Source organism: Schizophyllum commune (assembly GCF_000143185.2).
Source record: "Schizophyllum commune H4-8 unplaced genomic scaffold SCHCOscaffold_9, whole genome shotgun sequence".
NCBI lineage: Eukaryota > Fungi > Basidiomycota > Agaricomycetes > Agaricales > Schizophyllaceae > Schizophyllum > Schizophyllum commune.
In genome coordinates, this window is record NW_026089546.1 from 1,815,765 (window position 1) to 1,843,581 (window position 27,817).

Below are 27,817 nucleotides of genomic sequence, written 5' to 3' on the forward strand. Positions count from 1 at the left end.
CTCTTACATACGCCATGCTCTCTGCACCTAGTCCTGTACAATAGCATGGACAAATCGAGAAAATGCATGTTTTTGCTCTTGCCGTCATAACGTGTATATCCCTCCTTATCAATATATATAAGTAGCAGCAAAACAATCTTCTAGTACTACACTCTCTTTAGCGATACCCGGATAGACGATGCAAAAATTCATTGTCTCAATACAACTTGACGAAATCGGGGCTCCCGGGAAGGACGGGTTTTCCCACGCATCTTGAGCCCTTCACTGACACAGGCCCTATCGCGAGGTACGTTCGTAGGCGTACTACCTATCTGTGTAGCAAGCCTACTCGGGGTCATGACCTTGGCTCTACGAACGGAGAAGCAATCAAGAGCCAGACCGCAATTTTTTTCCGTGGGGGGTGTAGTATGTGCGTATATTCCGGGGTCCTATCCCGCGAGGGTAGATCATCGAGAAGCGAGGTACGCACAGTGGAGTTAGCGGGTGGCGGTTGTGATGTAGGTAAAGAGGCGGGTTGATCTTGTTGATGTTCGTGATAGCGTGGGAACCAGGCACGGGAGCGCACGTGGGAACCGGGGCGGTCGCCGGGAAATATGTATCGAGCTTGTTGAGCGCAGAACGTCGAGGGATTCCCCCGCAGGCAGCAACCGTGGCCGACTTCGACTATATGACCGAGGGCGCCATGTCCCTCAGCCCGACTGCATCCGCCATCTCCAACGGCTCTGACAACGGCCAGCCCAACAAGCGACGCCGCCAGAACGGCAGCGACGCCAACATGGCGGCCCATCTCATGGGCGGGCCGGCGCCCCCACAGGGCATGCCCCAGCAGCAGCTCTCGCCGTCGCAGCCCAACCAGTCCCACATCCCCAAGCGCGGGGCTCGCGCCTGCACCGCCTGTCGCAAGGGAAAGAACAGATGCGAGGGCGAGGTGAGTAAATCCCTTTATCGCTCCCCCCACCCCGCTCACCGGGCCGTCGGTCCACCGCAGGCGCCCTGCAGACGCTGTCAGCTCAGTGGTACCCCTTGCGTGTTCGAGAAGCCAGAAAAGAAATTGAATCCGTTAAATGGGCCCAGCGTCGAGTCCGTCAGCCCCTTATCGCTCTCCCCCACGATGCTGACTCGCCCCCAGACGTCTTGCTCGTCTTGAGAACCAATATGTGGTGCGTCTCCTGCCATCCAGCCATACTGCCCAGCCAACACAGATCCAGGTTATGCAAAGTCAGATGATCGGCCTGCAGACCTCCCTCGATCGCATCCTGCACGCCGTCCAAGGTGGCCCAGCGCCTCCCCCCGCCCCCGGCGCGCCCGGCAACATGGCCCCGCCCGGTCCGCTCTTTCCCGCTCCCGCCCCGCCGCCCCGCGATGGCCCGTACCCGCCGTCTCATCCTCCCCGCAACGGCTTCGACAGCGACCGCCCTCGGGGCGACTTCCCGCCGCTGCCTGGCTTTGCGCCCCCGGTACGTCCCGTGATCACCTGCCCAGTCTCGTCATCTGATCTCCGCGCAGCCGCACAAGTACGCGACGTACGGGATCGTGCCCAGCACGGCGCCATCGTCGGATGACGAGTCAGAGGATACCCTGCCACGCGCCGCCCTGAACGCCCCTATTGAGGCCCTCCAGGGTTTGGCTAATGCTGCTGCTGAGGCCGCCGCTGTACCCTCTACTGCACATCGTGTCAAGAAGCGCAAGCGCGCCGAACCCATCCCGCGCAATGCCTTTCCGCACGTAGTCGAAAAGGTGAGGTTGATTGACTTCCTCCTATACAAAGTCACTAATCCATCCTAGGGCCTGGTTAGCGACCAGGAGGCACGCGAGCTGTACAACATGTATGTGCCGGCGAGCAATACGTAGATTCCGGCTCACAATGTACAGTTTTTTCTCGGGATGTCATCTCTTCATCCCTCTCTTTGACCCCATGTACGACACGTACGAAAGCTTGATGGAACGTACGCCCTGGACCTTCGACGCCATCCTGGCAGTCGCGGGCAAGATTCGCAGCGGCAACGGTCCGCTGAGCCCGACCTTCTACAAATGCCTGGAGGAGGCCCAAGGCATCGCACGGTCCTCCCTCTTCGGGCCTGTTGTTCGCAAGGAAGCTGTACAAGGTAATTAACGAAGCCCATACAACGATTGATGGGAGCTCACGTCAGTGACAGGCATGCTCCTGCTCGCTGCCTGGAGCACCAATGGGTGGCTTCCCAGCGGCCACGCGATGCGCATGGCCCTCGATCTTGGCCTCCATCGTGCCCTCGAGAAGCTCGCGGACGATAGCAAGAAGCGGACGGACGAGGAAGAACGCGACCTCGTGGTTTCAGCACGCATCTGGCTTTGTCTCTATTGGTTTGATCATCAGATGAGCCTTGGAACGGGCCGCCCCATCGTACTCCGGGACGAGAGCTCGATCCGCCACTGCCGGTTGCTACTCAAGCATCCTATGGCCTCTCCGACGGACGTCCGCTTGGTAGCTTTGGTGGAGCTCGTTGCTCAGAAGAGTATGTTCCCTTCCATGTTGACATATATCCAGCTAATCCATTCCGTGCAGCCCAAATCTATGAAACCTTGGCGCCGCTGAACGAGGTCAACCATGCCACCTTGTCCTTCATTCGTCGCGCGAATGTGGCACTCGACAAATGGTGGGAAGAGTGTAACGAGATGCACCGCCAGAGCATGGATGAGCACTCGCTATTGCACAAAATCCTCGCCGGCGAGCTACATTACGCCAAGCTCTGGCTCGTCTGCGTCGCCCTTCGCGGAGTTTCCTGGGACAAGATGCCCTTCGAACAACGCGAGCTCGCCTTCTCTGCTAAGGACGCCGCCTCGACCTGCCTCCACATCTTCCTCTCCTCGCCCGAGTATCGCGCCGCCCTCCGCTATGCCGTGCACGACTCGCTGGTTACCGCCGCCTTCTCTGGTCTTTTCCTGCTCAAGATGGCAAACCTCTTCCCGGGCGAGCTCGACCTCGTGCAGATCATCAACCAGGTCGAGCAGCTTAGCCAACTGTTGAGCGACGTCGCTGCGGAGCGCTACGCGCTCACCCTGCGCATCATGCTCGCGAACCTGCGCCGAAAGGTCGGGATGGCGGGTGGGGCGGCTCCTGCGCCACCGCCCGCGACGATGCAGCCGCCGCAGTTCGCAGAGAACATGATAATGAGCCCGACGTATGTGGACCCGTCGCTGCCGCAGCCGTTTTCGATGGAGGAGCTGGGGATTGTGTGGCCGTCGGAGCGTGGTTTCTTCAGCCCAAGTGCGATCCCGCCGTGGTTACAGGAGCAGGTGAGCAGACTGTGGAATCAGCAGGTCTACAGGGTGTTGACAACGACGTGCAGAGTTTGACGGACTTGGGTCTGCCGGTCAACGGATCGGATGGGATCTTCCTCAACATGACTGGCACGAACGGATGGACAGGCGACCAGGTACCCATGCCCGAAGCGTGGTGAAGGCGCTATGCGACTAACATCCGTCAAGCGCACGACTGTTGTATAGTGTGCAACTCCCGAAAAGAGATACCCAATTGGCCGCAAAAATTCGCTGAATGCGGACCAAATGCTCGTGAGCCGCTTTTGTATGTGTATTCTATCGTGTTTGATCCTGTATATACGCAGCTTGTTGTCCCAGATGATATTTCGACGTATGTACTTAGGCTTGTATGCCTGTTTGCTCTTGCTCTGTATGAACGTCAATCAAATGCGCTGCGCGTGTCGCTGTCCTTTGCCATTCCTGCAATTGTGTCGGGTCTTACTAGTATAGCCTCAGGATGTATCAACGTCTTTCTGGGAGAATCTTCGTCGTTGGTTTGCACTGCCGCTTGGCGAGAAATTCGGAGATAACGTGAAGGAGCAAGCTGAAGAGGCGAGTTATTGGTCGACGGCATTTCCCGAGAATTTAATTTGGCCATCAATTCGAGTCTCCTACGCATCTTATACGCTGGCCTCCAACATTGTACTTCCGCTGCATGTCTTCTCGTATCTGATATCGCCAACAATGTCTCTGCGTGGATTCTCCCCTGCCGTGGAAGTCAAAAGGTTCCTGCGCTCTCCCAGGGTCTGCATCCGATGCCCAATGCGATCGTACTACTGGCGAGTCCAGTGCCCACGTCAGCATGGCTGAAGATCACGCTCAGCTGAACTCAGTGCCAAATTGAGGTATTAGACACTAGCTGAAAGAACTCGCACGCCACGCGCTCCAGCCACTACAGAGCTCTATTCAAGGCTTTCGCGAAACAAATGTGTGCTTGTTTTTTTGCATTAAGCCCCAGAGCACTCCTCGCCTACTCGAAACCATTGGCCGAGGTGCAAAACTTGGGACGCGTGACCAGCAAGTACGGACTCCCAGATATCTTTCAATAATGACTTTGCATACGCGGACACCGCTGACAGCCCAGACGTGACAATGCCTTCTCCCGGATCCTATTGTTCTCAAAGCACCAGCTAATCCCTCGCACAGCATCGCACCTACTGCTACAACCTCGGCAGCACACCAAAGCACACTAGGCTTTGACTTCTCCAAATTGGGTCCACGGTTGAATGGGCAGACGTATGGCTGGACGATGCTGCGGCTTCGAACCGAGGTGTTCGCTGGAAACACACTGTCTCGCGTCCTCTCCGAGGCGGCTAGATGGAGCCGTACTTTACTCTTGATAATCTAAGCCGGTCAGTGAAAGCCGCACAAGTATCTCTATAAAGGATGATCTCGCCAGCCTCATACGGTACCTGTCCGAGCTCTCAATCTCGTTTTCCAGCCAATCTTACCAATATCCCTCGAAACATGTTCGCCATCGCTCTCGCTCTCCTCGGTGCCATCACCATCATCAACGTCACCTCTGTGAAGTCCACAAAGGCCTGCAACGACCCTGTCCACCAGCACGGTAACTGGACGCTGCATGATACCGCCTCTGGCCCATCCTCCGTCATCCTCGAGGACGCGTCCCCCGATACCGCCTCGTCCCTCATTCTCGACGACTTCCGGATCGAATGCCCATCCGGCCACCACATCGGCGCACTCGTCCCCGTCGAGGGCGAAAGCCCGAAGCAGTACGCCCTCCAGTTCGTGGAGGACGACGCGCAGCTGCCGGAGGGCGCTATCTACTATGTAAAATGTCTGGGCCGTCAACCTGATGCTCTGCGTACATAGGCTCCACGAGCACCCGCTTTGCCAGGGCGAGTCATGCCTAAGGGAACCCCGGCGGAGGACGAAGGTCAACGAGGTGCGTCAGTACACTGAAGATATTCCCATGCCCTCTTAACGTATATTAAGGTATTGGGCCCATCCATCCCAGCCGATCTGCGCCATCGTCAGCCCCTGCGGTGGGTAGAACTGCCGGAGCTAGTCGAGGACAGATGCCTCCAGCCACTTGAACGTGCGGAACCTCGGGGACTCCGTTAGTAGCCTTGGTGTTGAACGAGGGATCGAAGCGCTGACGATGTGTGCAGAAAGTCGAGAGATGTTCGAGGCGGTCGAGGGCGAATGCTGCGACTGCGCTCGAGTCGAGAATTGCGCCTTTTTTTTTCTTGAGAGGTCTGTCGAGGCCAGTGAGGTCTTCCGGATTGTCGTTGACCACGCTCGCGATTTCACTTGCTGAGCGCTGTCAATTGGTGTGTTGCTTGTTCAGATTTTCTGACACCGTCTCACTCGCTTCCAGGCAGAACGGTCTAAGCCGTCATCATCTTCGCGCTTAGTCAACAGACTGGTGAACGGAGGGGCGTCATATCGACGGACACCGCAAGGATTTAGCCATACAGAGGGTCGAAGCACTATGCCGTTGAGGGTGGAATATTCTCCGCGTCCTCCAGATTTCTCTTTCTTTCCGAGTAGTCGTACCTATCCTCCCCTCCAAAGTTGATCTGCATCCCCATATATGACATGTTGAACTGGAGTTCGGGAATATGCGAGACTCTGGCGCGCCAGCTATCGCCGCTGCGAACAAAATTAGTAAGATGCTCACAACTGGGCGCCATATACGACGCAGGTCACTCACGTCGCAGTCCCATACGCGTCCCCCTGCTGGCTGACAAGCCGTGCGCACCGATCCGTGTTGCTCTGCCGATCGTAGATCCAGATCGTCATGCCCGAGTACACCTCCTGCAGCTGCGCGTGGTCGATGAGACGGTGCGGCTGGGCGATGCGGCGACTGCCTGCGGGGACTGCTGGCGCAGAGCGCACGCTTGGCTCGTTGAACATGCGCAGGGCGGTGAGGTTGGTGATGTCTTTGAAGACCTCGCGAGGGACGACGACGCCAGGGTGCGTCGATGGGTCGACGATGCGGATGATGGCGCTGGGTAGGCCGCATTCGCCTTCCTCGTCGGAGGAGTTGTCATCCTCAGCGTTTTGCGACGGTTCGTTCTGAGCAGCAGCTTCCGCCGAAGTGCCAGCAGCTTGCTCGTCGGGCCTCAAGGTGTCCAGGAACTCGCGCTCGACCTGCTTCAGCTCTGTGCAGAAAGACTGAAAAGCAGCATCGTCGCTGAAGTCGGTGCGGACCAGTACGCCCGATTCAGGGCCGTCTTCGACTGCAAAGTCGTAGGGATCCGGATCTTCAGAGAAATCCTCAGTGTTCGTCTGAGATTGAGAAATCAGTCAGCCTCGCCACAGTTCTCGCGAAGTTGAACTGACAGGGCTCATAGACACATCGAATACTGGGGTCGGGTTCTCCCAGAATTCCTGGAGGATACGCTGCTGGCGCCATCTCCTTCCTTGTCCAGGATATTGAGCCTTGTAGACGGGATATCGCTCCTGCGAACCGAATAAGATGATGGTCTACCTATGAGTGCTTTGAAGCCAAACTGACCGCTAAGAGCCTTGCAAAATTTTCTGCCATTGGTTGAGTGGTGGGTTTGCTTCGGCTCTTTCCAGGTCACAGAATCTTTCCCCGATAATGGAGAACGACGCGGAAGACGCTGGATTCAAGTGAAAGCCTGCGCCACATAGAACTTCGGTAACGTGATCTCATGTGACAGGGTAAAGTTCAACAATCGACCGTCACGCTGGGCTGCTCGTGCTTGAGGTCGTTCGAGTACAATACTCCCTTTGATTCCCCTCAATGACGGAGAGGGGCGCAGAAACGTAAGTCCGATGGGCCTCGGGCGACGGGATCAGGCCCCGCACCATTGTGGACTCGTGACGGCTGCTCAAACGTCCCAGTCCGATTTCGTGTCGCAGCCTGGAGAAACTCGGCCATGAGGATTTTGCTGCTGGATCTGGTATGCTTTGAGATATAGAGGACCGTCCGGTCAGCATGTTCGTGAGCGTGAGGCCAATTGGAATTGCCTGTAAGGAGAAAGCACCGTTGATGTGACACCGTGAACGTTCCGTTCCCTATTACGGCATGCCTTGTTCCCTACGCTCATCTGTGAACATGCGCCTCTCCATCAAGAGCCTCCATCAGGACACTGAACCGTTTCAACATGCGCTCCTATGCTATCTGCCTCTTCTTCCTCGGGGGTTCCCGGATGGCTGAAGTGCGCTTTTAAACCTGTGACTCGAGATGACCGAACACCTTGATTGATTGTATTCTCTTCGCAACACGTGTATGGTCCTATATAAGAGCGCCCGCCCCATTAGGCGCCACCAAGGGTGACCATCCTTCCGCCCCCCAAGGAATGTCCTACGTCGATGCCCTGGAATTGACACGCTCTCCCTCGGGCACGGTGGCCATCTTCAACCCGGAGCGGCCAAGACGCTCGCCCGCCATGGCCATCCCAGTCGAGGTCTGGCGCCATGTCTTCGACCTGCTCCCGGCCTCTGTCCAAGCTGCTCTAGCTACCGTGAACCGCACCTGCCTGCAGACATACCGCGCTATCCGATACCGTGCCATTGACTTCGAGGACTATGGCCGTGTCACGAAGCGCCTTGTCCGCTTGCTTGGGTCAGTGATCAACGTGCCCACGCAGATACGTGAAGCTAATGGTCAGTTCACTCACAGAGACCAGACTGTGGCGTCGTTCGTACGCGAGGTCCGCGTACGGCCCTGGGATATCTCGCAAGAGTCCCGGCGCAAGAAGCACCACCTGCCCTTTCGCATGTGGGTGCGTCTGAACAGCGTCCTATCACCAGCGGAAGCAGAGCGGCTTGCCCATGAGCGCTCAGAATGCCGCGCACATCGTCGCATCAAGCGAATCCAATCTGCGTTGGCCATAACTCCCGCTCTCCGCTACACTCTCGAGTGGGATGAGCAGCTGCCATACTCAAACGCCTTCTTCTCCCAACTACTGGAACCGGTGCTGAGCGGCGCTATGAGCCAATCACTCATTCATCTATCACTGAAGATCCCGCCCTCCACCAATTTAACAGACCGTCTCGTGGGCATCCGCCTTCCTGCGCTGGAGACGCTGCACATCGAGTTCTGCCTGCCGAACGGTCAACCGCACGCCATGCACTTCGTCGAGGAGATGCGCCTCTTCGCCAACAACGTCGAACACCCCGATCGCGCACATCTCCAGTCCCTCGAGATCGGCGTGACGTCCTCCTCCGACCCCTTCGCCCTCAGCGCCTTCTTCGAGCATCTGGGACCCTTTCGCGCCCTGGACCGCTTCCATCTCACCGTCCCCTTCAATGGCGCGCACCTGCAGGACATCTCCGGCCTGCGCACGTTCCTCCTCCTCCACGCCCGCCAGCTGCACCGGCTCGCCTTCCGCACACGACGCATGACGCCCGCGGCCGCGCAGTCGAACCCAGGCTGGGTGCTCTCCGCGCTTCGCGGGATATCCTTTCCACGCCTAGTGTCTGCGGAGCTCGCGCTTCGCCCGGTCGTGGGACCTTTCGACGTCGAGGCCCTTGCGGATTGGGTGCGCGTGCACGCGAACAACCTGCGCTCGCTCGTCCTCGCGGATCGGCAGCTCATGCCAGAGGAGGTGGCGGTTCTCGTCGACGCGCTCGATGTGGACATCGCTCGCCGCGTCAAGCTGCGTGTGCGCCGCCTGAGCACCTCGTTGCTCGATACGATCGCGCGTGCGCTGCCGCTCCTGCGCAAGCTCGAGATCACGTTCGTTGATATCGGCGATGATGAAGAAAGTCGACACAGTGTGGTGAGTTTTATCCTGCTCCTGTACGGTCAAGGCTGCTTTGCTAACATACCTCACAGGTCGCTTTCTCTGACGCTCTCCATTCGAAGCAGGGAAGCTACCAGGACTGGCACCTGGAGCGTCTTGTCCTACGGCAGCCTTTCCGAACGTTGGATGAATTCGAGCAGGCCGCTCTCGCCAACGAGGTCCGACTCGCAATACCGTCGCTGCAGCTTATACGCATCCAGTTGTCCTAAGTACAGCGCCGGTTGTATTTTTTTTTACCCATTCACGACCTTTATGACTTGTACATGTTGTCATACCCTTCGCCTCTGCCCTGCATGTATGTATACCTATCGTCTGTACACTAGCCTTTGTCTCTTCTCTGTTGCTTTCTGCACTTCCCGTTGCTCTACCTTACCGTTACGGCTGTTGTACCAATAATCGTTGCTGTTTCGATAACCCTGGAATGAAGGGATCCGTGTTCCAACATGCAACTCGCGGTAGCTCAACGCGTCTCGCACAATCCTGAGATATGAAACCGGCCGTCTGCGCGGTCTGAATTTTGAGGTGGAAAAGTAGCGTACATGTAGTGTACAACACAACAATATAGCATCAGACAGCAGCCCCCCTGGTCATCCATCGTCCCTAACGTCTTATGAGATGACGGTCCAGACACGGAGCTTGTTGTCCGTGAAGCCGGCGAAGAGAGTCTGGCCGTCGGCGGACCAGGCAATGGAGACGCACTCCGGCTGGCGCGCGCCCTCGGGAACGTCGAACGACGGGACGAGCTCGTCGACGATCGACCTGGATAGCATATTAGAAAAGCAGCGTGGTTGAATAAGGTAAGACTACGCACTTGCTCTCAAGGTCGAAGATCTTGACGCATTTCGTCGTGGCGGCGCATAGCCAGTAGCGGTTGGGGGAGAAGACGAGGGCGTTGACGACGTCACCGGCCTCGAGGGAGTAGAGGTGCTTGCCCTCGTTCAAGTCCCAGAGCATGGTGATACCGTCCTTGCCACCGGAGGCGGCGAGGGAGCCATCCGGCGACACGGAGACGGTGTTGACGTAGCCGGTGTGGCCGTAGTGGTTGGTCTTCAACTTGAACTTCGAGAGTTCCCAGACCTGAGTGAGTGAGTTAGTGGCATGAACAGACGAAGTGGTCATGTGTGAAGCTCAGAGATCTTGGTGGAAAAGTTAGTCTCATAGGGCCGAGCCCTCTGAAGTAGCAAATATATAGATGATGCATCATGGCGAAGAGAAGATGTTCGGAATCGTGATCTCACCTTGACGACCTTGTCCCAGCCGCAGGACACGATCACCGGGTTGAGGACGTTCGGGCTGAAGCGCACGCAGGAGACCCTAGGAAAGCAGGATGAGTAGAAATCTAGAGTAGATCACGTGGTTACGTACCACTCAGAGTGGCCATCCTCCTTGATGTCGTACTTGCACTCTCCGAGGGTGTTCCAGAGCTTGATCGTCTTGTCGCGCGAGCCAGAGACGATTTGCCTGTTGTCGGCGCTGAAGCTGACAGACAAGACATCGGACTTGTGGCCGACGAAGCGACGGGTGGTGAGGCCGGTGTTAAGATCCCAGAGGCGGAGGGTGTGATCCCAGGAGGAAGAGAGGGCGAACTGGCCGTCGGAGGAGATGACGACGTCAGACACGAAGTGGTTGTGGCCGTGGAGGATGCGCTTGGGGTAACCGTAGGACTCGTCGTCGCGGGTGAGCTGCCAGACGATGATCGTCTTGTCTGGGCGCTACTTAGATGGAAATCGGAGGGGGAGGAGAGGGTAAGTACCTCGGGACGCGGTGAGGATCATGTCCGGGTTCTCGGACGACGTCGCGATGGCCGTCACCCATCCCTTGTGGCCTTCGAGCGAGCCCAGGTACCGTAATTGCTCCATTGTCGTTGCGCTTTGCGGTCTTCGTCGCCGACGCTAGGGACTCGGCGAGCGCGCAGATCGAGTCACGCGGTCACAAGTGGCTGCCTGTACAGCTGCGTTCCGGCAGACGCCGAGGACCCGTCACGTTGAAGTTCAACTTAGCGTTGGGATGTGTTGCATGCGAAAGACTACTCTCGCACCAGCGCTAAACCATCTCTACCATGAGCTGCTTGAGATTTAGGGACAGCCATTGATCGAACGGTCTTCGTTTGCTGAAAACGCACGAAGAAAATGAACATCATACTGCATGATCGTGTGGCACATGTACATCCCTTGTTCGGTGCCCTTGACCGAGCGTAACTTCGTGGTCGTGCATACCTCCTTTGCAATGCAAAGGTCTGTCTCGCTCCCGACGTACATCGTCGATGCCTACGTTGCCTGGTCTTGAACTCGAGCCTCTGAGGAAGGGTCGTCGTGACGTCAGTTCCCGTTTGGGATTTGTGCGACGCGTGGTCAAAGCGGTTATGTCCTCCCTTTCCGAGTCTGAGCAGTCTGCACCTCTTCATCCAGACGCCCAGCCCTTGCCGCCTCGGGAGAACAAGAGGGTGCCGCTATGGCTACCTATCTCCCTGGTGCGTGTGCTGCTTCTCACAAGAAGTCAGGAGGCTAACCCTCGCAGTAGGTCGCCTTCTCAGGCGCGGCCATCGCGACTCCGCTGCTGTTCCTACGATGGCAGCGTAAAGCGGCGCTTGCGGAGTCGCTGAACAAGATATCTGTCTCTGCTGCATCCCAAATGGCGAACGCACCGACCGCTCGCTCCGCTACGAAGTCAAAGTCTCTTTTGAGCGCCTTCATCGTCGACCAGAAGGAGTTGGACGCTGCCGCTGCTTCGGCACCGCCGACGTCTGCGAGCCCTGCTTTCTCCGCGTCTTGGCGGTCAAACCACGATCCTTTCGACGATGATGATGACTTCAAAGTTCCATCTTCTCCTCCAGACCCCAACTTCAATGCTGCGCTGTACACTGCGAAAGCGTTCGGCATAGCTACAGCATTGGTCGTTGCTGGGGCTTTTGCTGGAATCCAGGGAGCGATGTACTATTTCGACGTTGACGATGTGCGTATCCTCTTGCTTATACGATACGAGTTCACTTGAACCCTAACCGGAACCCGTGCAGGCGCGTCAATTTGGACGCCGTATGCGCTTGATGATTCTGGAGAAGATGCCCGGTCTCACGGCACAAATACATCGTGCGCCGGACGAGCCTTCACCGGAACCTGCGGAGCCAGTCTCTCCGGCGGTTGAGCAAGATTGGAAGTGGGAGGACGCGGAGGCACGCCTGCGCCGCGCCTTTGAGACGGGTGGCCTCGCAGGCTGGGCTGAAGCTGCGGCAAAGGAGGTGGAGGTAGAAGACCGCTTACAGCGCAAGAAACAGCAGGAGCTAGTCGAGCGTCTGAGGCCGTCTTCCTAATTCCTTGAATCACCGTAGCTGTGAATGGAATGGATAGCCTGATGGAGGTGGTTGTGACGTTGTAGTAGGACGCGCGTAGCAAGCTTAGATCCGCCCGATATGGGTCGTTAGCACTCACACCAGTAAAGATGCTATACCATCCCGCAATACCTCTGACTCATGCACAAGTACCGGGAGCTGCAGTTGAGAGGCTCCTCAGTTCGAGTGGCTCAGGGGTCGCCACGATGCGGCGACATGTGGCTGTGCTGTTTGTTCAACACGTTCCCCTCAACAATCAGGAATCAGAATAAATACGGGTAAATACTCTTCTCATCGTCTACGTCGACCATGCCGCCGAAGGGGCACAAACCGGGTCTCACACGTACGCACTCCCATACCCGTTCGTCTTCTACGACGAAGATTGCGGGAGCAGTCCCCGCACACCTGCAGTTGACCGGGAATCCGCCTGCGTTGAGAGGCAAGAAACATGGGCACCTGAATGAGGTGCGTAGAGTGTTTTCATCGTCCGTGGTGCGCAGATCTCATGTTTCCCTGTGCCACAGGCCTCTGGGAGGACCTCCCCCTTTCCGCGAACCTCGTCCGGACACCGCGTCCGATCGAAGGATACCATCTCGCACATGCAGACGATGAACCCTTATCACCAGCACGCGAAGCGCGGCAAAGCCAATACCTCGACCACGCGGAGGACTAAGGCCGGCTTTACGCTTCGCGCTAACGATGACTCTGAAGAGGAGGAAGAGGTCGAGGACGATGGCGACTGGGTCAGCAGCGCGAATAACAGTGGCGCCACGACCCCTGCGCGCCAACCCTCGGGCGACGACGGCCGGCCAAATGAGGAGACGGTGAAAAACGTACAGAAGCGGATAGAGCAGGAAGTGAAACAGGCGGGGAGCAGGGAGGCTGCGCCGGACGATATCGCGGCGAAGGCGCGACCCGGTGATAACGGCCGCCTCCAGGACATGAACGCGCAGCGGGCTCCTGATGCCATCCCTGCCAACGTGCATGAGCAGAGGCAGCAGAGACCACCGACATCGGATGCCCCGCGCCCCCGTCAACCGTCCGACAGGGCGCAGCCCCCGCCGTCAACAGCAGCAAAGCCGCCTCCCATAACCACGATGCCCCACCTCGCTCCTCCGTCGCCGCAAACCCAGACTCGCCAGCAGAAGCCCGAACAACCGCCTATCCGCCAGCACGATTATGGTAATGGGCACATCAACGGGCATGGGCCGCCGTCGCCGGAATCGACGCTGTCGCCCACCTCTCCGCCTGTTCCGCAGACCGTGCCCAGCACCCCTCCCCCGCAGACGAGCACGCCGATGCCGCAACGCGCCCGCTTCCCTCGCAGCCAGCCGGCGTCACCCACGCATAAGCACGGCAAGCGTCTATCCACGATCTCCACGCAATCGACCCGCCCCCCGTCCACGCACTCCATCGCACATGCACCACTCCGCCCCCATCCTCTCATCCGCGCGAAATCTTACACTCTCGACCACCACCAGCCGAAGACTCCGGAGCTTATACCAGAGGAGGGGCACGCCACCAGCGCGCTTGCTCCGCTCAATGTCAATGCGCAACTCACGGGTGCGTCGCCTCCTGAGGAGCACGACCGGGCGCGGGGCGATCGCACTAGCCGGCGGACGGAGAGCATCTCGAGCTCGACCTCGTTCTCCTCTTCGACCGCCACACTTCAGCACTTCCAGCAACAGCACTCGCCAGGTGTCGCGACGCCGCGCACGCGCACCCTCTCGAGCGCGTCGTCTGCCATCTCGAGCCTCGCGCACATCCCGTCGGCCCTTGCGTTTACCACGCACCACGCCTCGCCGCACCACGGTGCGCAGGGGAAGAACCAGCTCGTGGGGTACAAGGTGTATTTCCCGCGGGACGACGATGCGGACGCGGTGCACTCGCTGCTGCCGACACCGTATGCCTGGAACCACATGAGTGTGCTGGGCGGGCGGGGCGGCAACGGGCGCGGGGCGCGGGCGCCGTTGTGGGAGAGCTGGGAGCGGGTGATGCGGGCGAAGAACGCGGCGGCGCCGCCTGCGACTACCTGCTAAGGCGGCGACACCGATGCGCGCTACTAATGCGCCTCAGCAACTGCCTGTCAAGGCGCCTCCGGTGATCGCCTGCTAAGGTGTTCCAGCGTCTGTCAAGGCGCCGCTACCGTCTAGGCGCTCGGGTGCTCCCAGCGACTACAACACGCTAAGGTGCGGCCAGCGACGACCGCAGCTACTTATGATTACTATGGATGCTTTTCAAGTATTTACATGCGCTTTACATGCCGGACACGACCTGTACACATCGAACCTTTCTAGACTGCTCTCTGTAACATACTGTACTGTATAATTCATGCATATGCCCCCCCCAAAGACCTTATGAGTGACATTTTCGGACTGCCGCAGGCAACCTTCAGTTGTCGTAAGGTCGCTGAGGTACCTCATCCTCGCTCAAGGCGAAAGCGATTGGTAGGGCGAGCAGACTGCTGCTCAACGCCAACGTTGAGTAGCAATGTATACGCTGCAAAGTCATGAATTGCAAGAAGAGTTATACAGCGGAGGTGCGTGACCCTGCTATCCTGTCCACAACCTGGCAACGAGTGTCAGTCTGTCGAACCTGGAGAGCGACAGTAGAACGCACCACACGAATGTAGGGTAATGATAACAGCGATCCAACGAAGGGGAGTTGTCGCAAGAACATGATGATGGTGGGGAAGAAGTCGCTGAGAGGGATGTCAGCGTACTGACGCGGGTTGCTATTGCAGCATGACGCACCCGAAGAGATTGAGGAAACCGAACATCTCGACCAGCATGCCAATGAATGGCCACTTCAGGAACACGAGCAGGATGCCGCCGAAGAAGCATATTGTCCCCCGTATCTTCTCCTTGCGCGCGAAGAAGTACATGGTGCGTTGGGGGCCGATGATGAGGGTTATGCCGGACAGGAAGAGGATCTACGCGGGGGTGAGCATGTAGCAACAAGAGGGGGACATGGCCACGCACGTTTCCCAAGGCGAGCAGCGCGCCGTCGAAGAAGAGCAGGACGCCGAGGGCCATGAAGCCCGCGCCGAATGTGGTGAGCGCCACGCCGATTTCTGTAGGGAAAGTGAGTACGCGGCGCGACGAGGGAGTTTTGACGCGCACTTTGCTGATCTGTGAGCCACATTGTGCGCTGTGTCGCGGGGAGAGGGATGCAAAAGCTAGGCGGGTACTCGAGCGCGCTGCGCCAGACGATGGAGACGTGTAAAGCGTAGTCCTGCACGTGACGCGGCGCGCCTCTTGTGCTCGCTTGGACGCGTCCTTGTTCTCACCATCATCTCAGTGCTCGCGATCTAGACTGCCATCTGGCCTGGCGCTGAGTTGCGCTCTTTCCTGGAGCTATGGCTAACACGTCGGAGACTTTGCTGTCGGCTATACACAAATGTGTTCAGCTTCTTCCTTCCACGGCGCCGCACCCGTCCTCCGTGCACCATCCATTCAGCACGGACTCGGAGGAGGCGTACCAGCATCTTCAAGATATCATGAGGAATGTGAACTCTATCGCGACCTCTCTGCTTGATCATCGGAATGTGAAGTTTTCAAACCCGAAGCTTATATCTCTGCTTCGACAAGAAACTCAGATTAGACATACACTGCACGTCGTCAGTATAGCGCTTCAGTCTTCCGCAACCGCACTGAGAACAGATAGACAGCGCACAGTACAAAAACAATAGGAGAGGGTTTGCGGAAGAAGCCGTCGCTTCGCTATGGCGAGGATATTCCTCTCGACCGTGCCGTCATCGTGGATTGGTGCATCCAGCGCTTCGAAAGCTGGGCGAAGGCTGCCGGACTGGACGCGTTCTGGGATGAAGACACGTACAAAGCGCAGAAAAAGACGGGCAACTTCGTCATGACAATTGGTGGCAAAGTCCTGGTCATCGACGCTGATCTCGCGATAGACAGCACCGACCCTTCAAAGCCGACCGTGCGAGTATCCGGGACTAAGACGGCGTACGCATACGCGGATGGGGCACCGTCAACCGAAGACGGCCCCGTTTCGTTGGACGCTTTTCTTGTGATGGACTTGCAGAAGTTCTTCGAGGAGGTGCAAAAGCCCGACGACGAGCGTAATCCTGTGCGCGGGGCGAAGTTGGCCGATGTCTGCACGGAGCACCTGGCGTATCTCAATTTGCTCGACAAGCTGGCGGCGAGGCCAGGACCTGCAGGTGGCCTACGATGGTTCAACGTGTTCGACAGCTTGTGTCACTCGCTCCAAGCCTTCGCGAAGCGAGAAGCGGAAGCCGCTGCCTCGTAAGTCTATTGTCTCGAATATCGAAATACTAAACTAACACTAGCTAGGGTCCTATCAGTAGACCGACCACCACTAGACATTTTCCTCCTGCGCGGGCATGCTCTACCGCTACCATACCTGACCGCACCTACCGTATCCTTCCTCGCGCACATCTCCCCGCGCGCCTACCTCACCATGCTCCGCGACACCGGTTCCACCATCCCCGACCATGCCTCCTGGCCCCAATTCGACATTCCCCAAATGCAAGTCCGCCACTACGTCTCAAAGGGCGGCGCCGAGGGCATGACGGCCGCGACCCTGCGCCTCGTGCGCTGCGACTACCCCTCGCTCGTCCCCGCGGAGGTCATGCCGTTCACGGAGCGGCCGACGTTCGCGCTGAGCCCGGGCAAGGCGGAGAGCGAGTATGCGTTTCCGACGGTGGAAGCGGTGGGGGAGGGGGAGGGGAGGGAGGATGACCCGATGGGGGGAACGGACGAGTTGGTGATGGCGCGGGGGCAGGAGAGGTATCAGTGGGTGCTGGACTTTACAGATGGGGGGAGGTCGGATGGGGTGGTGATGTCGCAGACGCGTATGCGGGACCTCGAGCTTCTGATCAATCCGGAGAGTGGGATGGATGCGTCGCTCGACGCCGTTGGGATTGTTGCGTTCGCGGAAGGAAGCTGGGTCGATTTGCTGGTAAGTGAGCATCGCTATATCTCAATGTACGCTGCTGATTCTTGGGAAGCTCAACGCGGTCACATCGGAGCGTTATACAGCCGTATATGTAAGTGTCAGCGCGCTGGATCTACGGATTGGCAGCTAACCTGAGAGCAGCAATCACCAACAAACGCCCATCCGCCACTACAGTTGCGACTGATAGCGCCGGAAGAGCCTGGCTACTTCCTTCAGAAGGTGCCTGTGCGCACAATGAAGGAAATTTGGGGCGTTCTGGAGGTAGCATGCAGTTCCCTTTTTCCCCCTAGTACAACACTGACGACGTCGCTCAGATCGTCCGCGAGCAATGTTGGCTCAATGAGATGCTGACGGTCGTGCAATGGCAACCAGAGGGCATCAACTCAAAACCGTCAGCTGGCGTCACGCCAAACGGACCACCAGCCGAGAGCGATGAAGTCACTGACGATGAACTCGCTGCCCTTCTCGACGGTACGTCTCCCTTCCCGGTCCCTTCACACTTTTCCTCAAAGCTCACGGGTCCTCCTAGGCACCATCACCCCCCGCATGCTCCCCGTGAACGTCTTCCTCCCCACCGAGGCGCCCGCGGCCCTCTTCGGCGGCATGAGCGACGACCTCGACCTCTCGAAGCCGCGGAGGCCACGCATCGTCATGACGTGCCCCGAGCGGTCATCGATACCGGGGCTGGTAGAGATCGTAGTGCGGTACGACGAGACGCGCTCGCGGGGGGTCGCGGTGGAGGTGAACGGCGCGATGGGGTCGGGGTTGTCGGATGAGGTGCTGGAGGAGGTATGTAGGAGGGGCGGGGCGCTGGGGTTGGCGGGGAGGGTGTGGAGTAGTTCGCAGTGAGAAGGCAAATGTGCGACGTGGGATGACAAGTCTATTGTGCAAGCACGAAGTACAGTGAGAAAAGAAATACCGAAACGATGATGGTCAAGAGCGATACGGAGTTCAAGCTGCGCATTCTTGCCTAGTTGGCCATCTTGCGCCAGACCACGGCGATAGCAGTGCCGCAGTGAGGCATGGTAGTCGCGTTGCGCATGACGCGCTGCACTTCCTCGGCACATTCGGCGTCCTTCAAGTGCTTGACGAGGAAGTCCGTCTCCGCTTCCAGGACCTCAGGATATCTGTTACGCAGTCAATCAGCTATAGAAAACCCCCAATGCACGCTACTCACTTCGAGGAAAATCTGCTGAAGACCTCTTGGGCGACATTCTTGACCGTGATGTCCGCCATGATAGCCTGGATGCAGAGCGTGCGCAGATCGTTCATCTTTGCCTACGACTATCGGTGAGCGCGTTGGACTAGCGACAGGGACCGCGATCTACACACCTGCTCCGCGATGGCATACATCGACTTCGGCGAGCACTTCAAGGGAGCAGCGGGCGATGTGATGCTTCCCGCATCCTCCGCGGAGAAGAGCTTCCTGAACGCGACCTTGCCCGTGTAGAGGTAGAATACGAAGGCTTTCCAGCTGAGCCATCATGAGCATGCAATGCGCAAAAGGTGCTGACATGGACTCACGTCCTGTGCGCATGGTGCTTAATGTTGATGACCGTGGCGCTTGGGGCGTTGCCGAGCGCGTCTACGGCAGTTGCAGCTATATCGCCAGCGTCATCGTCGCTGGCGTCGCCGACGGAGCTTGTCAACGAATGAGTTGTTGCTGATGATCCACGATAATAGCCACTTACCCTAGCGAAAGCACATCGAGGTCAAATGACACTTCCGAAGAAGGCGACGAGGTATGCAGAGAGCGGGCCCGACCTGCAGCGCAGACCGAAGGAGTGGGCGGCTGGTCCTCAATCGCCGCGTCTGCATCATCGTCGTCAATATCGCTGTCAGTGTCGTAGTCGTATTCCTGGGACATTGGCTTTAGGTGAACGCCTGATCGCTCCTGTGTTTCGCAGACAGAAAGCCGGATGGCTTCGACGGAAGTCAAAATCTGCTGCACCGAGGAAAAAGAAGACTCACCCTTGCAAACGTCGCGCATGGCGTACACGGAGCGTGTCGCCACCACACGTCGGAAACGCACTTTCGATGGGAGTAGGAACTGGACGGTGTGGCTGCCCATACCCACGTCCAGACTCTTGACCAGCGCGCGCTCCCCAATTGTGGTTGGCGACGCGCTGGGAGGGCGCTTAGGCGCTGAGACGGGGAACGCCACTCGGAATCTGTCTTCCGAATTCCCAGACCCGTCTCTGGGGCGCTGGGTGACGAGGAATGAGATAGTGGCCCGCTTCAGGGTCGACAACGAGCCATGTGCCTATCGTACGCCAGCCCCAGCCCGGAAGCTCGCGGTTCACCTTCTCCGTGTCGACGGCGATCATGTTCTGCACCTGTACTGCGTCGAGCGAGATGGTGAGGATGCCTAGCCGGGCCTGATGGACGAGGAATGCATCGAACTTGAATCGATAGGCATGCTTCCCCATCGCATGTTCGACGAGGAATCGTCAGCCCAGTCCCGTCGGTCCAGAAAAGCGTTCTCCCTTGAATGACGATGTTTCCGGGTTGATGGCAAAGGTCGTACGAATGCCTGTCTCCAACAATTCGTCTGCGACGTGATCCATTTCTGCAATTGGGTGGAGTCAGACAGGGGCCATAGTAAATCTATATCACGTACCCAAAGGTTCGCTAGTAGGGTGTAAGGAGGACGCGGATGACACTGCCGAGTACGCACTTATATATGTATGGGGCCAACAAGCAGCTTAACGCCGTCTGGCCGCTCGGGACCTAGCTCTGCATTACTTGGTCGTTCATGGAAGGCAGATGTGCCGTAATATGAAAGGGTGTACTAGGATTTCGACTGATCCTCGTTGCAAGCTCATAGCATACCCTCAGTCGACCTCTGACACTCTCGAGGCATTCCTACTTTGCGATCTTTCCCCATATCATTGAAATTGCCTTGCCGCAATGTGGCCTGGACGTCGCGTCCTGCATGACACGCCTGACTTCCAGGTTGCAGACTGATTCCGAGTCGCGCATATACTTGACTAGGACGTCGGTCTCCAAGTCGAGCACTTCGGAATACCTATAAAGCCCGTTAGAGTCAATACGGGGGAACAACTGGTCGAGAGAACGACGTACTTGGACGAGAAAGTGCTGAAGACCTCACTTGTGATATTTTTCTCCGTCAGGTCGGCCGCGATGGCTTTGAGGCAGAGAGCACGTAGATCGTCCAAGTTTGCCTAAATTCAAGTCAGCACGAGTTATAAGGCTATCAAGCGTTCGCGAAGACGCTTACCTTCTCTGCGATGCGGTACATGGACTTGGGGGAACATGCAAGAGCGTTGACGACCTCGGGCACCAAGGGGTCTCTAGCGGATGAAAGCTTCTTCAGCGTAATCCTGCCGGTGTACATGTAGAAGAGCAATGCTTTCCACCTGAAAAAGGGAGTGAGCAGGGTTATCGTAAGGGCATCGTAACGTGCCCACGTTCTGTGCGCGTGCTGCTTGACGACGATGGCCGACTCGGGATGCCGGGTTGAAGCATTCGAGCCTCCCTCAGCGTCGTCGCCCCAGTCCACGAATACATCAGAGGTGTTCCCTCCGGATCTGGAACGTGGCCTATCAAAGATGCGCAATATGACCGAGAGAGGTGCCGACCTGATAGAGAGGACCTCAAGGTCGTCGACCACAGACAGCGTCTTCGCAGTGTCGGCAGTGCCAGGTGGGGCTGGGGACTCGCCCTGCTGGAGATCCTCTCTCGCGTTCTCGTCTTCATCGTCAGAGATGTCGCTATCGGTTTCGTAGTCATACTCGTTGCGCGACCAGTGTTGATCAGCCGTAAAGCGCTGCTTGAAGTCAGGCATATCAAGTTGTAGGGCTGGGCAACGATCAGTAGGAGGTCGCAACCAGGTCGATTTACTTACCTTTGCAAAGGGTGGGGCTGCCATAAACCGAACGTGTCGCCATGACGTGCCGGCCAGAAACACGATACGGTAGTATAAATTGCACCATGCCTCCCATGCCTTCATCGAGACTCTGTATCAGCACACCGTCTCCAAGCGATGCTCCTGGTGGTAAAGGGGGAGGTATGCTGGGGGTTGAAGCCTGGGGAGGGGATGGGGCTTGAGGTGGTGCAGTCGTTGGGAACGCAATCAGGATCGAGTTGTCAACCCGCTCGCCCCACCAATTCATCCTCCCAGGTGGACATGCCTGAGAAACGTAGAACGAGATTGTAGCGAGCCTCGCGGGGTCGACCACGAGCCAAGTCCCGATTTTCTTCCAGCCGCCGAACGGAAGCTCGCACACCATGTTGTCCGTCTGGATTGGCAGCATGTTGTCGATCTGGATATCCTCCGGAGGTATAGAGAGGGTACCAAGGTAAGCCTTGTGCACCAAGAAAGCGTCGAACTTGAAGCTATAGGTATGCTCGCCCATCGCATGCTCGATAGAGAAGCGCCAGCCAAGACCAGTCGGACTCGAGTTTCTGGTACCTCTGAAGCCCGAGACTTCGGGTCTAATGGCGAATGTCGAGCGGATTCCCCGCTCCAACCATTCGTCTGCGATATGTTCCATTTGCGACGGATGGATCAGAAGAGAGGAGGAGTCAACGTCAACCTATTGCCTCCCGCCTACTTATATCTAGGCAGTAAGCTTCATCGCCTACAGCCGCTCTGTTCGGTCCAGCTGAGCTTCTCGGTCAGCCGGCCGTTCAAAGAAGAGAGAAGCACAAGGGGGGGTACTAGGATTACCAAAGCGCAGGGCGGACCTCATTGGAAACTATGTTGCATGCATTTGTTGGCTCGCATGACTTCAACGTCTTCGGCGTCATACGGTGCTATATTCCATAGCCAGTTTATAATATAAGGTGACTATCCGCCGGCAGCCTGCAGGAGCAGATCCAAGCGAGAACAAACTTGAGCGTTGAGGGAAGACAATATCGGCATATGCCGATTGCGGCGCTTCAATTTACATAGGGCGTCTCTTGCTCACCTTTGACCTCACGCTCGATACCACGCAGGCGCAATCACAAGACAATCAATGCCCGGTCATACAGCGCGTAAAAGTCACGATATCATTTCCGATATATAGCACACAATATGTACAGGCCCTTAGGACAGCAAATGTTCTCCACCAGAGTTCACCGCTCAACGTTTCAACGCCCACCGATGGCCGCCACCTTGCGCCAGATCATCGCAGCGGCAGCTCCGCCGTGTGGCATGTTCGAGAGGTCCTGCATGACTCGCTCAACCTCCTGGCCGCAAGCTGGATCCTGCAGGTGCTTGACCAAGAAATCGGTCTGTGCGTTTCGAACCGCGCGGTACCTATACATGAAAAGAATTAAGCGCCACAAGCGAATTGGTGGCAAGCAACCCACTGGGAAGAAAACTTGCTGAACGCCTCGCGAACGACGTTCGCCTCCGTCAAGTCGGCCAGGATCGCCTGCATGCATCGGGCACGGAGGTCGTCTAGCTTAGCCTGGCATGCGTCAGTACGGAGCCGTCTTGCGAGTGTCTTGCCCTACATACCTTATGTGCGATGCGGTACATAGACTTCGGCGAGCAGTGCAGTGGATCAGCAGCGCCGCGATCCAAAACGCCGGTGGAAGAAAGTCTTTTGAACGCGATCTTGCCGGTATACATGTAGAAGACGAACGCGCGCCACCTATATCAGCTACAGTCAGCGTGTGGTCAAGCTCATATGCAAAGTGCCTACGTTCTATGAGCATAGTTCGTCAATCGCACAACTTCTCCACGGCGCGGCTCTCGAGGGACTACTATTTCCAGACCGATGGCTGGACCGTCGGGTGAGATGCGCTCGTCGTCGTCGTCCATAGATCTATATAGAGGGGTCAACAATGGGAAGATCAGAAAGGCTCTAAGTACTTGCCCCACTGACGTGAATACTTCAGACTCGAGATCGTCAGAACGAGCCGACGTGGCCAGCTCGCCAACGGAAACGGTGTAGTCGTCCAGGTTTCGGGAAGTGGACTGTCCCGCGAGTTCTTGTGCGGGATCAGGCTCCTCATCATCGATGTCGCTGTCAGACGAGTAGTCGTACTCGTCCTGCGGCGTCTGCGTTCGATACACGTCGTAGCTGTCTTGTGCACCGGCGATGGGGATTCGCAATGCTGGCATGAGCTGCATTCAGTCGCCTGGAGTCGGAGGAGCGGGCGTGTGAGTGCTCACCTTCAAGGACATCCCGGGACGCGTAGACGGGGCGGACCTCAGTTACACGCTTGCCATGGATGCGAGACGGAAGCAGGAACTGTACGATGTCGTCTTCGCCGTCGATATGCTTGAGAAGAGCCCGTTCTCCGAGCGAGTCAGGAGGCGTAACGAGGGGCGGCGTCGGTGGCTGAGCCGGGAACTTGATCTGGAAATTCTCGGTGACAGAGATGTCCCAAGGAACCGGAAATTCCCGCGCCAACTGCAAGACGCAGAAGGAAATGGTCGCGAGCTTGGAAGGGTCGACGATCGTCCAGGTGCCCATTGTACGCCATCCCCAATCGGGCAGCTCGCGAAGGACCTCCGACTGCTCGATAGCGACCATGTTGGTGTAGCTAACGCTGTCGGGCGGGACTGACAGATTGCCCAGGTCAGAACGATGAATGAGATAAGGGTCGTGGCCAAAGAGATACGTATGCTCCGTGGGGCCAACGCGCTCAACACTGAATCGCCATCCAAGGCCGCAGGGGATCGTATCCTGCTTGCCGGCGATATTGGCGCCAGGAGCGATGGAGAACGTTGACCGAACCCCTTGAGCCAGCCATTCGTCCTTGATGTGCTGCATCGTGGTGTGAAGTAGACGAGGTGGTGGGAATAGGGAGAGTTGGGTCAAGGCGACCGTCTGCACACTATATGAGCGCAATGCTTTTACGGCGTGTTACGCACGAGCAGTGACGGCAAGCGCTACAGCCGAGCACGAAACCCGTAGAAGCGCCCCTACTAGGATTTCGAAGAACAAGATTTGGTCCATCTAGCTTTGCGATGTGAAGCTTGGTCGGTTCATACATTGCGTTCAAGACACTGTTGCACACGAAAAATAGGCGTCCAGTATTGCTGCAACACCAGAACAGAGAAGCACGCCCGCGACATAGTAGCAAAATTCTCTGCTGTCCTGGTCATCAGTGGGCAAGATGAAGCGCAAGACTATCATGACTCACCTTCAGCTGCGCGCTCTTTATAAACCGTAGCGAATAGAGAAACTAGAGCGCGGATTCATCTCGTCATCGCCCTCACAGCTATGAATGTGGGGAACTCCGTACCTGCCCTCAGCCTCTGGACTGACCTTGTTTGATGGGCCTCTTAAGTATGAGAACCACTCAATGACGGAGTCATAGCGCATTGACTGATCGAAATGTGCGGGGCATGGTGCATATGGCATTCTCATGAAGTGCATAGCGTGACGAAGCATAGATACATCGAGGCAAAAGTCGAATGGCGCTCATGCGCTGGACTTGATCGCCTTGCGCACCGCATCTCTCCGCTGCTTCTTCGCGATCATGACGCTGAAGCGGCCGAAGTCGTTGAGTGACCGCCTCTTCTGGGTGGCGGCGATCTTCTGGGCCCAGGACGAAGCCTCCCACTTGCCGATGATACCCTCGGCCTCAACGACCTTCTTGACGACACCAGAGCGCGCACCACGGGGGAGCTTGGTGAGGGCAAAGCGAGTGAGGGTGACGTGCTTCAAGGGGTAGGACTGGCGGGGAACGTCGGTGGTCGGGCCATCGATCAATGCCTGTACTTCTTCTTTAGCAGTTCGCTTGTCATATAGCGTATAGCACACGCACCCGGTTGTGGTCAATGATCTCGACAATGACGGCGACCTTGCCCGCGAACGGACCAGCCTTGAGGATGACAACTAATGAGCAAAAATCTGTTTAGCACGATCGACGCGTAGTTGTGCAGAGCTCGACGTACGGCGGCCAACCTCGACGAATCTTTTAAAGGTAGAGTCCTGCATGATGCGAATGTCAGAGCCAGGGAGGTAGCGGGGGGAGGGGTGGGTGAAGACGCTCGCGATCGAACATGCCCGATCGTCATCTGGGGCAACAGCCTTCAATCCAGCCGTTTCTTCATCGTTTCCGCCCAGTGTTGTACGTCGTTGGAACGGCACAAGCAGCAGCAACACTTACGCTCATCTTTTGGGTCTTGAAGAGGGTGGGCGTCGCCGCGAGTCTTGATGGGTACTGGGGTGGGCGACGATGCTCACGATCCGCTGTCTTGTCACGTTTGTTACGTCACAAACCGTGACTCTTTCTCGACTTCAATTCTGGCAGGCATGTTGGGCCGCAAACCACCATGAAGCACGTCGTTCTCAAGCCGATGTTTGCTCGTGCCTCTCATAAGCTGACTGTCAGGCTATGACGGCGAGTTAGTCATGCGAAAGCCTAGTAGCATGCACTCATTTAAGTCTGGCCATTACAAATATGCAGTAATGGGCTGGCTTCACATAGAAGTACTCCAACTGCGAAGCTTCGGATCTGAGTTTCCTTCTTGTGAGAGTTGAAAAAAATGGAAAAAGCCAGGGACTGGAGGATGAACACTGAAATTGACAAAAACCAAAACCTCGGGACATATTCCGGTACGGGGAATCGAACCCCGAGCTATCGCGTGAAAGGCGATAATGTTAGCCGTTACACCATACCGGATTGCTTGGATGGGATAAGATTCAGTACATGTCAGCGTGCTATAAAGCTGAGAAAGCTAACAAACGAAGACAACATAAGCTGTGATCACATAGCTAGCACATCACTGCTACATTATAGTAGTGAATGACTGTATTTACTGCACTACATATGGCAGCAGCGATAAAGAAAGTGTAAGTTAAGTCTATGAGTTGCCCTATCAAACCCGCCAGAGATCCAAGGGTATCGTACTGTTATAAGCAAGCAAGAGAGCCTTTACTCGTACACGTAGCACAAGATGCCAGCCGTCGTGTTCATGACATCCCAGACAGTAAGGTTCTCCCACATGCCGTTGTTAGGCAAGGAGGTGTTGAACTGCGGGAGAAAGTCAGACAGCGCTTTTCGAAAGGGTCGAAAGGCACTCACATCCAGAGCCGGAGGGCCACCCGTAGTGTACTGAGCGTAGATAGTCGCGTTCTCAATGTGAGGCGTCAAGCCGCCCTCGATCAGGTAGAAGTTCTCCTCGACGTGGGCGTGCTGCCAGTCGAACCACATCTTGTCGACCATCTAGAAAAATGATCAGTCAAGGGAGAAGCGGGAGTGCGTGCACACGTACGGAGTGGTGAAGCCAGAAGAGCGGATCTGGGAAGAGTGAGTCAAGGAACCACTATGCGGAGGGACACTCATACCGTTAGTCGTGAATGTCGCGCCAGGTACACACTCAGTATCGCCGGTAGGACAGATTCCGCCCATGTCGCCACCAATCATCTGGTGACCGGCGGCGTGCGCGGTCTGCACGGAATTGAGCAAGACTTCAATTGGCAACGCCGAGATGAACTCACCAGGAAGGCCTCGATTTTCGAGTGGAAACCCTTGTAGTCGCCGACGTAGCCCTGCGTGAGATTGCGGAGGAGGTCGCCTTGGAAGGTCTCGTTGCCCGGCATCCACGGCTGCGTGTAGAACTGCGGGTCCTTGCCCTCGGTCGCAAAGGGGTACTGCGTGAAGTTGCGACGGAGGCGATGCGGGGAGGGGTAGGTCAAGTGGAGGTCGGCGAATGCGCCATCGACGAGCTGGAAGTCGTTCTCGGGGTCGCCCCAGCCTCCCAGGCCGCTAACGTTAACGTCAGGGTCAAACATGGTGGAGTGCTCGACATCGGCGGCGTCTGCGTACAATCAGATATCGCTCACAGGTATTCAAAGGATGCGTACCAAGGGACCAATCCCAGTACGGTGCGGAGGGGCCGGTATAGTTGCAGAGGGTACGCATCTTCTCGTCGATCTTGTGAACGTACGCGCGATGGAAGGGGAAGAATCTGGTGAGGAGTTGGTATACTGATCGGGTGCATTTCACGTAACAAACCTCGCGGTGAAGTGGACCTGAAGGGAACGCGTTTGATTGAGCGCCAGATCACACGGGAATGAACAATGTACTCACCACCGGGTTCTGATCCATATGCACGTAGGCAAAGTCTGTGGTACGTTGAGACACGCGTGCTCCTCACGAGCGCGACTGGAGCTCACCATCGTAATAAGAACCCGACGCGTTAATGGGGCCAATGTCTCCCTTGCCCACTTCGACTACCAAGTCGTCCGTGTGAGGAAGGCTTGCCATGCACTTGATAACGGTGAGAAGTTGGTAATGGCGCGCGGAACGAGGTAAAGCACGCACCTTGATAGCATCCAACCACTGCTGGCGCTCATCTGGGGTGAGGCTGCGCCACTCGCGTCGCACAACTGGGTTCGTGCACTCTTGCGAGGCGTTGACCGGGGATTGCTCGCTGACAGCCGCAGAAAACACGGGAACGGCGCAGGCGAGGAGCGCAAGTAAGTTGCGGACCATGGTGGCGGAAAGGAAGGAGGGGGTGGCGGCGAAGCGATGAAAGGCCCGGTATATGTATGCTGGAGCGTTGATCAATCTAGACCATATATGCCTATTACTG

The 27,817-nt window shown here is 57.0% G+C and overlaps 16 protein-coding genes and 1 non-coding gene across 17 annotated transcripts; 7 read left to right on the forward strand and 10 right to left on the reverse strand.

Annotated features, from left to right (window-relative positions):
* The first annotated feature begins 618 nt into the window (after positions 1-618).
* Positions 619-3,664, forward strand: SCHCODRAFT_02635378 (uncharacterized protein). Its single transcript, XM_003029437.2, has 10 exons — positions 619-928; positions 989-1,080; positions 1,130-1,160; positions 1,209-1,457; positions 1,507-1,737; positions 1,786-1,826; positions 1,873-2,105; positions 2,157-2,492; positions 2,543-3,273; positions 3,327-3,664. Exons 1-10 carry the CDS (start codon positions 668-670, stop codon positions 3,435-3,437), a joined length of 2,316 nt encoding a protein of 771 aa, XP_003029483.1. The 5' UTR covers positions 619-667; the 3' UTR covers positions 3,438-3,664.
* Positions 3,665-4,764: 1,100 nt separating this feature from the next.
* SCHCODRAFT_02751210 (uncharacterized protein) lies at positions 4,765-5,554 on the forward strand (the record flags this gene model as incomplete). The annotated part of the gene is made up of 3 exons (XM_003029438.3): positions 4,765-5,205; positions 5,254-5,377; positions 5,430-5,554. One exon carries the CDS (start codon positions 4,765-4,767, stop codon positions 5,128-5,130), a length of 366 nt encoding a protein of 121 aa, XP_003029484.1. The 3' UTR covers positions 5,131-5,205; positions 5,254-5,377; positions 5,430-5,554.
* An 80-nt stretch (positions 5,555-5,634) lies between these two features.
* Positions 5,635-6,911, reverse strand: SCHCODRAFT_02586474 (uncharacterized protein). Its single transcript, XM_003029835.2, has 4 exons — positions 6,782-6,911; positions 6,607-6,726; positions 5,975-6,552; positions 5,635-5,913 (listed from the first exon to the last, which is right to left on the reverse strand). Exons 1-4 carry the CDS (start codon positions 6,809-6,811, stop codon positions 5,751-5,753), a joined length of 891 nt encoding a protein of 296 aa, XP_003029881.1. The 5' UTR covers positions 6,812-6,911; the 3' UTR covers positions 5,635-5,750.
* A 681-nt stretch (positions 6,912-7,592) lies between these two features.
* Positions 7,593-8,913, forward strand: SCHCODRAFT_01100158 (uncharacterized protein; the record flags this gene model as incomplete). The annotated part of the gene is made up of 5 exons (XM_003029439.2): positions 7,593-7,858; positions 7,884-7,899; positions 7,923-8,018; positions 8,106-8,672; positions 8,713-8,913. The coding sequence occupies 5 exons, from the start codon at positions 7,593-7,595 to the stop codon at positions 8,911-8,913; spliced, it is 1,146 nt and encodes a 381-aa protein (XP_003029485.1).
* Positions 8,914-9,066: 153 nt separating this feature from the next.
* Positions 9,067-9,543, forward strand: SCHCODRAFT_02374838 (uncharacterized protein). The gene has a single exon (XM_050342509.1). The coding sequence runs from the start codon at positions 9,168-9,170 to the stop codon at positions 9,435-9,437; it is 270 nt and encodes an 89-aa protein (XP_050198942.1). The 5' UTR covers positions 9,067-9,167; the 3' UTR covers positions 9,438-9,543.
* Positions 9,523-10,948, reverse strand: SCHCODRAFT_02635391 (guanine nucleotide binding protein beta subunit). Its single transcript, XM_003029836.2, has 5 exons — positions 10,795-10,948; positions 10,407-10,746; positions 10,280-10,355; positions 9,853-10,118; positions 9,523-9,800 (listed from the first exon to the last, which is right to left on the reverse strand). Exons 1-5 carry the CDS (start codon positions 10,898-10,900, stop codon positions 9,650-9,652), a joined length of 939 nt encoding a protein of 312 aa, XP_003029882.1. The 5' UTR covers positions 10,901-10,948; the 3' UTR covers positions 9,523-9,649.
* Positions 10,949-11,441: 493 nt separating this feature from the next.
* SCHCODRAFT_02510168 (uncharacterized protein) lies at positions 11,442-11,920 on the reverse strand (the record flags this gene model as incomplete). Its single annotated transcript, XM_050343230.1, has 2 exons — positions 11,442-11,500; positions 11,551-11,920. The coding sequence occupies 2 exons, from the start codon at positions 11,918-11,920 to the stop codon at positions 11,442-11,444; spliced, it is 429 nt and encodes a 142-aa protein (XP_050198943.1).
* On the forward strand, positions 11,907-12,336 carry SCHCODRAFT_01076261 (uncharacterized protein; the record flags this gene model as incomplete). The annotated part of the gene is made up of 2 exons (XM_050340979.1): positions 11,907-11,993; positions 12,055-12,336. Coding segments are annotated over 2 exons (369 nt in total), but the record flags the coding sequence as incomplete, so codon positions are not given.
* A 307-nt stretch (positions 12,337-12,643) lies between these two features.
* Positions 12,644-14,800, forward strand: SCHCODRAFT_02635398 (uncharacterized protein). Its single transcript, XM_003029440.3, has 2 exons — positions 12,644-12,831; positions 12,891-14,800. Exons 1-2 carry the CDS (start codon positions 12,676-12,678, stop codon positions 14,403-14,405), a joined length of 1,671 nt encoding a protein of 556 aa, XP_003029486.1. The 5' UTR covers positions 12,644-12,675; the 3' UTR covers positions 14,406-14,800.
* Positions 14,801-14,885: 85 nt separating this feature from the next.
* Positions 14,886-15,580, reverse strand: SCHCODRAFT_01327756 (Got1-domain-containing protein). Its single transcript, XM_003029838.2, has 5 exons — positions 15,489-15,580; positions 15,348-15,439; positions 15,120-15,298; positions 14,986-15,067; positions 14,886-14,934 (listed from the first exon to the last, which is right to left on the reverse strand). Exons 1-5 carry the CDS (start codon positions 15,508-15,510, stop codon positions 14,893-14,895), a joined length of 417 nt encoding a protein of 138 aa, XP_003029884.1. The 5' UTR covers positions 15,511-15,580; the 3' UTR covers positions 14,886-14,892.
* Positions 15,581-15,652: 72 nt separating this feature from the next.
* Positions 15,653-18,247, forward strand: SCHCODRAFT_02635402 (uncharacterized protein). The gene is made up of 7 exons (XM_050345862.1): positions 15,653-15,985; positions 16,033-16,634; positions 16,683-17,310; positions 17,360-17,398; positions 17,449-17,568; positions 17,622-17,778; positions 17,837-18,247. Exons 1-7 carry the CDS (start codon positions 15,725-15,727, stop codon positions 18,154-18,156), a joined length of 2,127 nt encoding a protein of 708 aa, XP_050198945.1. The 5' UTR covers positions 15,653-15,724; the 3' UTR covers positions 18,157-18,247.
* SCHCODRAFT_01158417 (uncharacterized protein) lies at positions 18,160-19,746 on the reverse strand. The gene is made up of 6 exons (XM_003029839.3): positions 19,611-19,746; positions 18,999-19,570; positions 18,832-18,948; positions 18,640-18,781; positions 18,485-18,585; positions 18,160-18,434 (listed from the first exon to the last, which is right to left on the reverse strand). Exons 1-6 carry the CDS (start codon positions 19,734-19,736, stop codon positions 18,278-18,280), a joined length of 1,215 nt encoding a protein of 404 aa, XP_003029885.1. The 5' UTR covers positions 19,737-19,746; the 3' UTR covers positions 18,160-18,277.
* A 426-nt stretch (positions 19,747-20,172) lies between these two features.
* Positions 20,173-21,824, reverse strand: SCHCODRAFT_02511270 (uncharacterized protein; the record flags this gene model as incomplete). The annotated part of the gene is made up of 6 exons (XM_003029840.2): positions 20,173-20,335; positions 20,392-20,492; positions 20,549-20,687; positions 20,739-20,858; positions 20,910-21,129; positions 21,176-21,824. 6 exons carry the CDS (start codon positions 21,822-21,824, stop codon positions 20,173-20,175), a joined length of 1,392 nt encoding a protein of 463 aa, XP_003029886.1.
* A 478-nt stretch (positions 21,825-22,302) lies between these two features.
* Positions 22,303-24,091, reverse strand: SCHCODRAFT_02635411 (uncharacterized protein). The gene is made up of 6 exons (XM_050345863.1): positions 23,438-24,091; positions 23,139-23,379; positions 22,965-23,087; positions 22,778-22,913; positions 22,627-22,727; positions 22,303-22,573 (listed from the first exon to the last, which is right to left on the reverse strand). Exons 1-6 carry the CDS (start codon positions 24,039-24,041, stop codon positions 22,405-22,407), a joined length of 1,374 nt encoding a protein of 457 aa, XP_050198946.1. The 5' UTR covers positions 24,042-24,091; the 3' UTR covers positions 22,303-22,404.
* A 486-nt stretch (positions 24,092-24,577) lies between these two features.
* On the reverse strand, positions 24,578-25,454 carry SCHCODRAFT_02635412 (uncharacterized protein). The gene is made up of 3 exons (XM_050345864.1): positions 25,172-25,454; positions 25,042-25,112; positions 24,578-24,989 (listed from the first exon to the last, which is right to left on the reverse strand). The coding sequence occupies exons 1-3, from the start codon at positions 25,212-25,214 to the stop codon at positions 24,696-24,698; spliced, it is 408 nt and encodes a 135-aa protein (XP_050198947.1). The 5' UTR covers positions 25,215-25,454; the 3' UTR covers positions 24,578-24,695.
* Positions 25,455-25,830: 376 nt separating this feature from the next.
* Positions 25,831-25,902, reverse strand: SCHCODRAFT_t181. The gene has a single exon. It is a non-coding gene; the product is annotated as a tRNA-Glu (tRNA).
* Positions 25,903-26,154: 252 nt separating this feature from the next.
* Positions 26,155-27,717, reverse strand: SCHCODRAFT_02601704 (Di-copper centre-containing protein; the record flags this gene model as incomplete). Its single annotated transcript, XM_003029842.2, has 10 exons — positions 26,155-26,253; positions 26,305-26,445; positions 26,495-26,520; positions 26,568-26,670; positions 26,721-27,040; positions 27,087-27,190; positions 27,238-27,254; positions 27,313-27,347; positions 27,399-27,492; positions 27,547-27,717. 10 exons carry the CDS (start codon positions 27,715-27,717, stop codon positions 26,155-26,157), a joined length of 1,110 nt encoding a protein of 369 aa, XP_003029888.1.
* Between the last annotated feature and the right edge of the window lie 100 nt (positions 27,718-27,817).

Excerpts from the sequence above, each read along its gene's own strand:
- SCHCODRAFT_02374838 (XM_050342509.1), top strand. The coding sequence starts at position 9,168 with ATGAATTCGAGCAGGCCGCTCTCGCCAACGAGGTCCGACTCGCAATAC.
- SCHCODRAFT_02635411 (XM_050345863.1), bottom strand. The coding sequence starts at position 24,041 with ATGCAGCACATCAAGGACGAATGGCTGGCTCAAGGGGTTCGGTCAACG. Across the intron at positions 23,088-23,138 it reads GAAGTATTCACGTCAGTGGG|ATCTATGGACGACGACGACG; the intron begins GCAAGTACTTAG and ends CCCTCTATATAG. Across the intron at positions 22,574-22,626 it reads TTCAGCAAGTTTTCTTCCCA|GTACCGCGCGGTTCGAAACG; the intron begins GTGGGTTGCTTG and ends TTTCATGTATAG.
- SCHCODRAFT_02635398 (XM_003029440.3), top strand. The coding sequence starts at position 12,676 with ATGCCGCCGAAGGGGCACAAACCGGGTCTCACACGTACGCACTCCCAT. Across the intron at positions 12,832-12,890 it reads AACATGGGCACCTGAATGAG|GCCTCTGGGAGGACCTCCCC; the intron begins GTGCGTAGAGTG and ends CCTGTGCCACAG.
- SCHCODRAFT_02635402 (XM_050345862.1), top strand. The coding sequence starts at position 15,725 with ATGGCTAACACGTCGGAGACTTTGCTGTCGGCTATACACAAATGTGTT. Across the intron at positions 17,311-17,359 it reads GAAGCTGGGTCGATTTGCTG|CTCAACGCGGTCACATCGGA; the intron begins GTAAGTGAGCAT and ends ATTCTTGGGAAG. Across the intron at positions 17,569-17,621 it reads AAATTTGGGGCGTTCTGGAG|ATCGTCCGCGAGCAATGTTG; the intron begins GTAGCATGCAGT and ends GACGTCGCTCAG.
- SCHCODRAFT_02635391 (XM_003029836.2), bottom strand. The coding sequence starts at position 10,900 with ATGGAGCAATTACGGTACCTGGGCTCGCTCGAAGGCCACAAGGGATGG. Across the intron at positions 10,356-10,406 it reads GAGGATGGCCACTCTGAGTG|GGTCTCCTGCGTGCGCTTCA; the intron begins GTACGTAACCAC and ends CTGCTTTCCTAG. Across the intron at positions 10,119-10,279 it reads GCTGGGACAAGGTCGTCAAG|GTCTGGGAACTCTCGAAGTT; the intron begins GTGAGATCACGA and ends TCACTCACTCAG.
- SCHCODRAFT_01327756 (XM_003029838.2), bottom strand. The coding sequence starts at position 15,510 with ATGTGGCTCACAGATCAGCAAA. Across the intron at positions 15,299-15,347 it reads CGCTGCTCGCCTTGGGAAAC|ATCCTCTTCCTGTCCGGCAT; the intron begins GTGCGTGGCCAT and ends ACCCCCGCGTAG. Across the intron at positions 15,068-15,119 it reads GGTTTCCTCAATCTCTTCGG|CGACTTCTTCCCCACCATCA; the intron begins GTGCGTCATGCT and ends CATCCCTCTCAG.
- SCHCODRAFT_02586474 (XM_003029835.2), bottom strand. The coding sequence starts at position 6,811 with ATGGCAGAAAATTTTGCAAGGCTCTTAGCG. Across the intron at positions 6,727-6,781 it reads ATTTTGCAAGGCTCTTAGCG|GAGCGATATCCCGTCTACAA; the intron begins GTCAGTTTGGCT and ends TTCGGTTCGCAG. Across the intron at positions 5,914-5,974 it reads GACGCGTATGGGACTGCGAC|CGGCGATAGCTGGCGCGCCA; the intron begins GTGAGTGACCTG and ends TTTTGTTCGCAG.
- SCHCODRAFT_02635378 (XM_003029437.2), top strand. The coding sequence starts at position 668 with ATGACCGAGGGCGCCATGTCCCTCAGCCCGACTGCATCCGCCATCTCC. Across the intron at positions 1,738-1,785 it reads TTCCGCACGTAGTCGAAAAG|GGCCTGGTTAGCGACCAGGA; the intron begins GTGAGGTTGATT and ends AATCCATCCTAG. Across the intron at positions 3,274-3,326 it reads CGCCGTGGTTACAGGAGCAG|AGTTTGACGGACTTGGGTCT; the intron begins GTGAGCAGACTG and ends AACGACGTGCAG.
- SCHCODRAFT_02635412 (XM_050345864.1), bottom strand. The coding sequence starts at position 25,214 with ATGCAGGACTCTACCTTTAAAAGATTCGTCGAGGTTGGCCGCC. Across the intron at positions 25,113-25,171 it reads ATTCGTCGAGGTTGGCCGCC|TTGTCATCCTCAAGGCTGGT; the intron begins GTACGTCGAGCT and ends TTTGCTCATTAG. Across the intron at positions 24,990-25,041 it reads AGATCATTGACCACAACCGG|GCATTGATCGATGGCCCGAC; the intron begins GTGCGTGTGCTA and ends GAAGAAGTACAG.
- SCHCODRAFT_01158417 (XM_003029839.3), bottom strand. The coding sequence starts at position 19,736 with ATGGGGAAGCATGCCTATCGATTCAAGTTCGATGCATTCCTCGTCCAT. Across the intron at positions 18,586-18,639 it reads TGTATGCCATCGCGGAGCAG|GCAAAGATGAACGATCTGCG; the intron begins GTGTGTAGATCG and ends CGATAGTCGTAG. Across the intron at positions 18,435-18,484 it reads TTCAGCAGATTTTCCTCGAA|ATATCCTGAGGTCCTGGAAG; the intron begins GTGAGTAGCGTG and ends ACTGCGTAACAG.